We start from the raw sequence: 9,094 nt of genomic DNA, 5'->3' as shown, positions 1-9,094 counted from the left end.
CAACAACAACAAAACTGTTTCCCAACAAAATCATTTCATACAATTACAGAAGTATGATGCTTCTCAAGGAAATAGAAAAGCTACGAACACCTCAAGGTAAAATAATTCACCCTCTTGACATGAAAGAGATCATCTATGGGCAATGAAGATGTAGATCATCTCCAGCGATAACAGATCTAAACATTCCTCAGCTATGAGCTCATTGGAGCTGATGGAATGGACCTCCATCACGTCTCAGATTTATCAGCTGCTGTAAATGATATAAAAGCAATAGAGACAACATACAGATACATCAGTGAGATACAGTCCATCACACACTCATCTACATCATGACCTTCACCATCTTCTCCATCACCTGCTTTGCTCTGGTGGCTTCTGCTCTGGGTAAGTGTCTCCTTTAGAAGTTTGCAAAAAAAATGATGTGTAAATATATTTAGAAACTGCAAAACCAGCATTAAGAGCTTCCTGTTTCATGCTTGTCTCATGAACAATGTGTTATGTTTTGTAATAACAGGTTGTGGAGTGCCTGCGATTAAGCCACAGACGATCGGCAGCAGGATTGGGATTGTGAACGGACAGAATGCCATCTCTGGTTCTTGGCCCTGGCAGGTCTCTCTTCAGGTAACTCATCTGTTTTTCAAACAAACATTTTTCTGCTTTGCTTAAAGAGTAAGTTTCACATTTTCAGTGCTTTTACCTTTGAAACAGCTGCCCAGTGGTTTCCACTTCTGTGGAGGATCCCTGATTAACCAGAACTGGGTTCTCACCGCTGCCCACTGCGCTGTCGTGTAAGAGTCTTCAGTCTGAAAACAATCTAAAAAAAATTTTTGTCTGTCTTTTAACCATTGACTTTTTCTTTATCCTTTTAGGGTTGGCTATCACCGCGTCATTCTTGGAGAACATGATCATGGCTCAAGTGTTGAACCCATTCAGGTCAAATTAGTTTCCAAGGTAACAATGTTTATTGATCTCAGTTGATCAGAGACGAAATCAAAATGAGTGATCAACCAATGCTTTATGAGTCCTACTATATTCACTGTTTATATTGTTTTAAAAGCAAACATTTTTCTTACCCAAAATCCTTGAAATACCCAAATCATTCAAGAATTTAAACAAAATGTATTATTATTATTATTTTTAATAATAATAATAATAATAATAATAATAATAATTTCTTGTCATTTATACAAAGGAGTGATCTAAATGCACAATTTATTCAAATATATTTGAGTAACTGTTACACAATGGTTAATGTATTGATAGTTATATAGTTGTGTTTTTTATTTGCTTACCTGATTTTAAAGCACTGAAAAATAAAAAAAGTGAGAATCACAAAAAAGTTATGAATATTTTATTATCATTTTCAAAATAGATGCTCTGAGGTCATTTCTCTCTAATAAGCTCCTAAAAGTCGCCAAAATTAACTTTTAGCACGCACTTAAAATTCTCAGCACATACAGTATGTATTTGAAAAAAGATTAAAAACAGAAGGGTTAAAATAACAGAAAGAAAGTCATCTTATATCTTAGTCCACCATTCATAAAAGCAACTTTCAGCATTGATCCCCCTTTTCTGTATGTTCAGGTCATCACCCATCCGCTCTACAGCAGGACGACTATCAACAATGACATTGCTCTGCTGAAACTGTCGTCTCCAGTCACACTGACTCCCCGTATCTCTCCTGTATGTCTGGCTCCATCAACCCTCAGCATCCTGCCTGGAACCCGCTGCTTCACCACTGGCTGGGGTAGAACTGCCACCACAAGTAAGTCATCTGTAAAACAAAAATATACTGAGAGAATAACAACACATCTGTTAACTGTGCAAGACAATTTGTCACGTTTTCTTCTCTTTTAGCGAGCCCACTGATCCTACAGCAGACAGGTGTACCCATCATAAGTCCTGCTGTGTGCAAGCAGATCTGGGGTCAGAACACTATCACTGATGCTATGATCTGTGCTGGAGCCTCTGGTTCCTCATCTTGCCAGGTATATGAAGATAGATTAAGAAACACATTACCATCTCAGTGTTGCTGCTGTTCAAATCAAATGTGTGTTTTTTCTCAGGGTGATTCTGGTGGTCCTCTGGTGTGTGAGCGTTCAGGGGTCTGGTCTCTGGTGGGCTCGTTCACCTGGGGAACAAGCACTTGTGACATCCGTTTCCCTGTAGTCTACGCCCGCATCTCCCAACTGCGCTCCTGGATCGAAAGGACTATCGCTTCTAACTAAAGCACCATTCTGAGAATTTATGAAGAAAATGAAGTCTTAAGTCATTAATATGTAATAAGCTGATCTCTGTTGGTTGTGTTTTTTGTCTTTCTGTGGTTCCAGTGATCTGGCTGTTACTTCATGTTACTGTTTTCTTGTTCCAGCTGTACAAATATTTCAATAAAAGTTAAATAAAAAAATTAAGTGTACCGAAGAGTCAAAGTAATGATCTGAATATTTAAAAATGTACTGTAAATGTAATGATAAATTGCCATTATCGGCATAGTAATGTAGCAAAATGATATATACATTACATTTTCTTCAAAACTTTAAAGAAATATATTACTTTAATTTGCACTTTAAAAATGTTCCAAATTCACAGTAACAGATGACAGACAAACGTGATGCAAGTGCAGACAAAGCTACAAAATACTAATTTTAAAGCAAATCAAATGATGAGACCCCTACAGTGGAGGCTCAAGACCAAAGGATTTTCCCCGAGAGGGAACCCACTTCGAAATATCAAGGTCACCTGGCGGTGCCTCTGTGCCTTAGACACATGGAAGAAACCTTGATTCTTGAATCAGGGCCCGGTGCTGGGAGCTCCTTGTCACCGTGTAACACTAGCGACAGACTCATCCCTCACCGGCTGGGGTGCTGTCATGAGTGGCCACCCTGCCCGCGATCTGTGGTCTAGAGATGCTAGCTGTGTATCGAACATTAAAATATTTCCTCCCAGTCCTGAGAGGTCACTATTTGTTGGTGCGCACTGACAACATATCGTTGCTCTCTTATATCACTATATAAGAGATATATGGTCTCTTATATACCCCAGGGAGGTCTGCGTTCATGCCCCTTGTACAAGCTGGCATACCAGATCCTTCTGTGGTCCCAGGACAAACTCCTCTTGCTCAGAGCAGTGTATATTCCTGGAAAGTTGAATGTAGGAGCAGACATACTGGCGAGACTGGGGCCGAAGCCCAGGAAATGGAGGCTTCACCACTAGGTGGTGAAACAGATATGGAGACTTTTTGGACCTCTTTGCGACTCAAGAGACATTGCAATGTTCCCTCTGGTTCTCTTTAGTTCATCCAGCTCCTCTCAGATTGGATGTTATGGTACAGATTTGGTCGAGGCTTTGACTATATGTTTTTCGCCAATAGCTCTGCTCCCGGGAGTTCTCCCCCCTACTAACACGTTTCCTCCATGGTGCGCTGAGGCTGAGGCCTCCAGTATGGTCCCGTGTCCCCCCCACCTAGGACTTGTTTGTGGTGTTTGAGGCTCTGTAAATCTCCATTCGAGCCGATCCAAGATATATCAGATAGACATCTGATCCGTTGGTTATTACCTCTCTGAGGAGAGATGTGAAAGTGAAAGTGACGTGACATTCAGCCAAGTATGGTGACCCATACTCAGAATTTGTGCTCTGCATTTAACCCATCCGAAATGCACACACACAGAGCAGTGAACACACACACACACACACTGTGAGCACACACCCGGAGCAGTGGGCAGCCATTTATGCTGCGGTGCCCGGGGAGCAGTTGGGGGTTCGATGCCTTGCTCAAGGGCACCTAAGTCATGGTATTGAAGGTGGAGAGAGAACTGTACATGCACTCCCCCCACCCACAATTCCTGCCAGCCCGGGACTCGAACTCACAACCTTTCAATTGGGAGTCCGACTCTCTAACCATTAGGCCACGACTTCTCCACGATGGAGATCTTCAGGCCCTCTCAGTGGCCCCTACTCATTTCACTTTGCGACCGGCATGGCCAAAGCACTTCTATACCCTCGAGTGGGTTGTGTTCCTAAAGTTCCCTCTGTCACACCACAACCAATAGTACTGCAGGCCTTATGCCTTCCTCCCTTCCATAAGTCCGACCAGAAGAAGCTAATTGTATGTATCAAGCTCGAGAGCTGGACACATACGTCCACAGAGCTGCTCTGTGGAGAAAGATGGACCAACTGCTGGTGTGCTATGGTCCCCCCAATTGGGATTTTTCCTGCAATGAAGCAGAAACTTAGTCGTTGGATAGTTGAGGCTATCAATGTTACATATGCATCTCTGGTCTCCCCTCACTGATGGGAGTCAAGGCTCACTCCACACGGGGTATGGTGGCCTCTGTGGCCTTCTTAGCAGGTTTGTCCATGCTGGACATCTGCAATGCAGCGGTGTGGTCATCGACCTTTACATTTACAAGCTTTTATGGCCTAGATATGCAAGTTAATCCAGGCGCTTCAGTTCTCTCGTCCTAAGCTGTGCTCTTCGGATACACACTAGGCAGGGATTTGGTAGTCTGTCATAGTGTTTCTCAACGCAGCTTGAGGTCCTGAAGAGGAACATCTCTAGGTTACGCATGTAACCATGGTTCCTCTTAGTGAATGTGATGCTGTGTCTCAATGCCATAGCCGAGGCACCCCTGCCGGTGCTTGCTGGTACTCGAGGCTGACGCCAGCTGTGCGGCACATCCTTTACATGTTCTCACAGTGACACAATGCACAGCATGTATTCAGCTCCTGCGGGAGCTAAACACGCTCTGTCCACTTGCTAGATTATCACAGATATCAAGCGCGAGCAAAAACTGCTGCCACATATGCATTGCTATTCCAGCGAGAGGCGAATGCACTCATGCAAATGTTGCTACAAACTCTGGTAAATAGTGAAATACTGACATCCCCTCTGAGTCTCACGAATGCATCACAATGAGTGCAGCATAGTGCGTCCAACTCCCTCGAGAGCTGAACGCTTGTACTTGCTCTTCACCACACACACACACACCACAGTATGTGAGGCGTGTGAACTGCAAATATCAGAGCAAACCCTATTGCGAGAAACATGCACTCCAATATGCTGTAACAAAACAGTCAATGAAGACGAAGAAGAGGATGATGTGTTCTCCCGGTGTCTATTTATAGTCGCACCGATAGTGACGTCCTGGGCTGTCGCCTGCCAACTTGTTGGTGTTTTTGAAATGTATGCTTCAGACATGGGTAACGACGGGGTGTTCCCCCCATAGCGACCCCTAGAGGATGCAGTTCAAAGTTCCCTTGAAAGGGAACTTCACGATCAATATATTCATTGACAAACAGAAGGCAGACTGCGTATGTTAAATTGGGCATCTCTACAATGAATTCCAATGAACTGCATTTGAGTTATTTATGTCTCTTCCTTGTTTCTTTCCAGTTCAGAGAAACAGAACTGGTAACATTACATTTTTGCCCAGTCTGAGACAATGACAAGCTACTGATCAGACAAACTAGTGAACTCAAGAACAGGGACGGTCCAGGAGCTTATTAGAGACTAATTTGAACATCACTGTTGTGAATTATCACTGAACATCCTGCAGTATTTTAGATGAAAATTATACCAGGCATTAGTAATATAAACTTAGCCATAAAGACATAATGCACAATTAAACTGTGTATGTTAATTACTATAATTATGCTTTTGAAAAAAATAATGCCATAAATGCATGCAACATTGCTGAGGAGAGCAGTTCAAGTAAAATAGCTAAATAAATATGTTGAGAGAAAATGGTTTACTAGATGCCATCTCTTTTCAGTGGCTATGATAACATGTCCTATAAGAACTATTTTGCTTGTTTTATCTAAACTGCTATTATAAACTAATATTAGAACTTTTATTTTCACATCAGTGAAGTTCTCATAAGTGACGATTTCAGTCTCTTCCTGTTCAGCAACACTGACTTAGTGACTTAAACATCACATCAGACAACAACAAAACTGTTTCCCAACGAAATCATTTCATAACATACAATTACAGAAGTATGATGCTACTCAAGGAAATAGAAAAGCTACGAACACCTCAAGGTAAAAGAACTCACCCTCTTGACACGAAAGAGATCATCTATGGGCAATGAAGATGTAGATCATCTCCAGCGATAACAGATCTAAACATTCCTCAGCTATGAGCTCATTGGAGCTGATGGGATGGACCTCCATCACGTCTCAGATTTATCAGCTGCTGTAAATGATATAAAAGCAATAGAGACAACCTACAGATACATCAGTGAGATACAGTCCATCACACACTCATCTACATCATGACCTTCACCATCTTCTCCATCACCTGCTTTGCTCTAGTGGCTTCTGCTCTGGGTAAGTGTCTCCTTTAAAAGTTTGCAAGAATAATGATGGGCAAATATATTTAGAAAATGCAAAACCTGCATTAAGAGCTTCCTGTCTCATGCTTGTCTCATGAACAATGTGTTATGTTTTGTAATAACAGGTTGTGGAGTGCCTGCGATTAAGCCACAGACGATCGGCAGCAGGATTGTGAATGGACAGAATGCCATCTCTGGATCTTGGCCCTGGCAGGTCTCTCTTCAGGTAACTCATCAGTTTTTCAAACAAACATTTTTCTGCTTTGCTTAAAGAGTAAATTTCACATTTTCAGTGCTTTTACCTTTGAAACAGCTGCCCAGTGGTTTCCACTTCTGTGGAGGATCCCTGATCAACCAGAACTGGGTTCTCACTGCTGCCCACTGCGCTGTCGTGTAAGAGTCTTCAGTCTGAAAACAATCTAAAATATTTTTTTTTGTCTGTCTTTTAACCATTGACTTATTCTTTATCCTTTTAGGGTTGGCTATCACCGCGTCATTCTTGGAGAACATGATCGTGGCTCAAGTGTTGAACCCATTCAGGTCAAATTAGTTTCCAAGGTAACAATGTTTATTGATCTCAGTGGATCAGAGACGAAATCAAAATGAGTGATCAACCAATGCTTTATGACTCCTACTATATTGACTGTTTATATTGTTTTAAAAGCAAACGTTTGTCTTACCCAAAATCCTTGAAATACCCAAATCATTCAAAAATTTAAACAAAATGTATTATTATTATTATTATCAATAATAATAATAATAATTTCTTGTCATTTATACAAAGGAGTGATCTAAATGCTAAATTTATTCAAATATATTTGACTAACTGTTACACAATGGCTTATGTATTGATAGTTATATAGTTGTGTTCTTTATTTGCTTACCTGATTTTAAAGCACTGAAAAATAAAAAAAGTGAGAATCACAAAAAAGTTATGAATATTTTATTATCATTTTCAAAATAGATGCTCTGAGGTCATTTACACTCTAGTAAGCTCCTAAAAGTCGCCAAAATTAACTTTTAGCACGCACTTAAAATTCTCAGCACATACAGTATGTATTTGAAAAAAGGTTAAAAACAGAAGGGTTAAAATAACAGAAAGAAAGTCATCTTATATCTTAGTCCACCATTCATAAAAGCAGCTTTCAGCATTGATCCCCCTTTTCTGTATGTTCAGGTCATCACCCATCCGCTCTACAGCAGGACGACTATCAACAATGACATTGCTCTGCTGAAACTGTCGTCTCCAGTCACACTGACTCCCCGTATCTCTCCTGTATGTCTGGCTCCATCAACCCTCAGCATCCTGCCTGGAACCCGCTGCTTCACCACTGGCTGGGGTAGAACTGCCACCACAAGTAAGTCATCTGTAAAACAAAAATATACTGAGAGAATAACAACACATCTGTTAACTGTGCAAGACAATTTGTCACGTTTTCTTCTCTTTTAGCGAGCCCACTGATCCTACAGCAGACAGGTGTACCCATCATAAGTCCTGCTGTGTGCAAACAGATCTGGGGTCAGAACACTATCACTGATGCTATGATCTGTGCTGGAGCCTCTGGTTCCTCATCTTGCCAGGTATATGAAGACAGATCAAGAAACACATTACCATCTCAGTGTTGCTGCTGTTCAAATCAAATGTGTGTTTTTTCTCAGGGTGATTCTGGTGGTCCTCTGGTGTGTGAGCGTTCAGGGGTCTGGTCTCTGGTGGGCTCGGTCTCCTGGGGAACAAGCACTTGTGACACCCGTTTCCCTGTAGTCTACGCCCGCATCTCCCAACTGCGCTCCTGGATCGACAGGACTATCGCTTCTAACTAAAGCACCATTCTGAGAAATTATGAAGAAAATGAAGTCTTAAGTCATTAATATGTAATAAGCGGATCTCTGTTGGTTGTGTTTTTTGTCTTTCCGTGGTTCCAGTGATCTGGCTGTTACTTCATGTTACTGTTTTCTTGTTCCAGCTGTACAAATATTTCAATAAAAGTTAAATAAAAAAATTAAGTGTACCGAAGAGTCAAAGTAATGATCTGAATATTTAAAAATGTACTGCAAATGTAATCATAAATTGCCATTATCACCATATTAATGTAGCTAAATGATATATACATTACATTTTCTTCAAAACTTTAAAGATATATATTACTTTAATTTGCATTTTAAAAATGTTCCACATTCAAAGTAACAGATGACAGGCAAACGTGATGCAAGTGCAGAGAAAGCTACAAGATACTAACTTTCAAGCAAATCAAATGATGAGACCCCTACAGTGGTGGCTCAAGACCAAGAGATTTTGCCAGAGAGGGGACCCACTTCAAAATATCAAGGTCATCCGGCGGTGCCTCTGTGCCTTAGACACATGGAAGAAACCTTGATTCTTGAATCAGGGCCTGGTGCTGGGAGCTCCTTGTCACCGTGTAACACTAGCGACAGACTCATCCCTCACCGGCTGGGGTGCTGTCAAGAGTGGCCACCCTGCCCGCGATCTGTGGTCTAGTGATGCTAGCTGTGTATCGAACATTAAAATATTTCCTCCCAGTCCTGAGAGGTCACCATGTGTTGGTGCGCACTGACAACATATCGTTGGTCTCTTATATCAATATATAAGAGATATATGGTCTCTTATATCCCCCAGGGAGGTCTGCGTTCATGCCCCTTGCACAAGCTGGCATACCAGATCCTTCTGTGGTCCCAGGACAAACTCCTCTTGCTCAGAGCAGTGTATATTCCTGGAAGGTTGAATGTAGGAGCAGACATACTGT

At 41.6% G+C, this 9,094-nt stretch overlaps 2 protein-coding genes across 4 annotated transcripts; both read left to right on the top strand.

The window, feature by feature from the left end:
* The first annotated feature begins 329 nt into the window (after positions 1–329).
* Positions 330–2,228, top strand: LOC132123190 (chymotrypsin-like protease CTRL-1). 2 transcript variants are annotated; one of them, XM_059533761.1, is made up of 7 exons: positions 330–384; positions 515–621; positions 709–788; positions 870–951; positions 1,585–1,765; positions 1,858–1,988; positions 2,067–2,228. In XM_059533761.1, exons 1-7 carry the CDS (start codon positions 330–332, stop codon positions 2,226–2,228), a joined length of 798 nt encoding a protein of 265 aa, XP_059389744.1. The 2 variants fall into 2 exon arrangements, with proteins under 2 accessions (XP_059389744.1, XP_059389745.1); XM_059533762.1 differs by having other exon boundaries at positions 1,585–1,769; positions 1,862–1,988.
* A 3,910-nt stretch (positions 2,229–6,138) lies between these two features.
* On the top strand, positions 6,139–8,153 carry LOC132123189 (chymotrypsin-like protease CTRL-1). 2 transcript variants are annotated; one of them, XM_059533759.1, is made up of 7 exons: positions 6,139–6,327; positions 6,458–6,558; positions 6,646–6,725; positions 6,809–6,890; positions 7,510–7,690; positions 7,783–7,913; positions 7,992–8,153. In XM_059533759.1, exons 1-7 carry the CDS (start codon positions 6,273–6,275, stop codon positions 8,151–8,153), a joined length of 792 nt encoding a protein of 263 aa, XP_059389742.1. In that variant the 5' UTR covers positions 6,139–6,272. The 2 variants fall into 2 exon arrangements, with proteins under 2 accessions (XP_059389742.1, XP_059389743.1); XM_059533760.1 differs by having other exon boundaries at positions 7,510–7,694; positions 7,787–7,913.
* Positions 8,154–9,094: the final 941 nt, after the last annotated feature.

Source organism: Carassius carassius, chromosome 41 (genome assembly GCF_963082965.1).
Source record: "Carassius carassius chromosome 41, fCarCar2.1, whole genome shotgun sequence".
Lineage (NCBI taxonomy): Eukaryota > Metazoa > Chordata > Actinopteri > Cypriniformes > Cyprinidae > Carassius > Carassius carassius.
This window is presented reverse-complemented; position numbering and strand designations above follow the sequence as displayed.

What these genes read in the sequence shown, in the direction of transcription:
- LOC132123190 (XM_059533761.1), top strand. Translation starts at nt 330, where the DNA reads ATGACCTTCACCATCTTCTCCATCACCTGCTTTGCTCTGGTGGCTTCT. An exon ending in AGGTCAAATTAGTTTCCAAG is followed by an intron (nt 952 to 1,584) that starts GTAACAATGTTT and finishes CTGTATGTTCAG; the next exon opens with GTCATCACCCATCCGCTCTA. An exon ending in CTGGTTCCTCATCTTGCCAG is followed by an intron (nt 1,989 to 2,066) that starts GTATATGAAGAT and finishes GTTTTTTCTCAG; the next exon opens with GGTGATTCTGGTGGTCCTCT.
- LOC132123189 (XM_059533759.1), top strand. Translation starts at nt 6,273, where the DNA reads ATGACCTTCACCATCTTCTCCATCACCTGCTTTGCTCTAGTGGCTTCT. An exon ending in TCTAGTGGCTTCTGCTCTGG is followed by an intron (nt 6,328 to 6,457) that starts GTAAGTGTCTCC and finishes TTGTAATAACAG; the next exon opens with GTTGTGGAGTGCCTGCGATT. An exon ending in CCTGGCAGGTCTCTCTTCAG is followed by an intron (nt 6,559 to 6,645) that starts GTAACTCATCAG and finishes CCTTTGAAACAG; the next exon opens with CTGCCCAGTGGTTTCCACTT.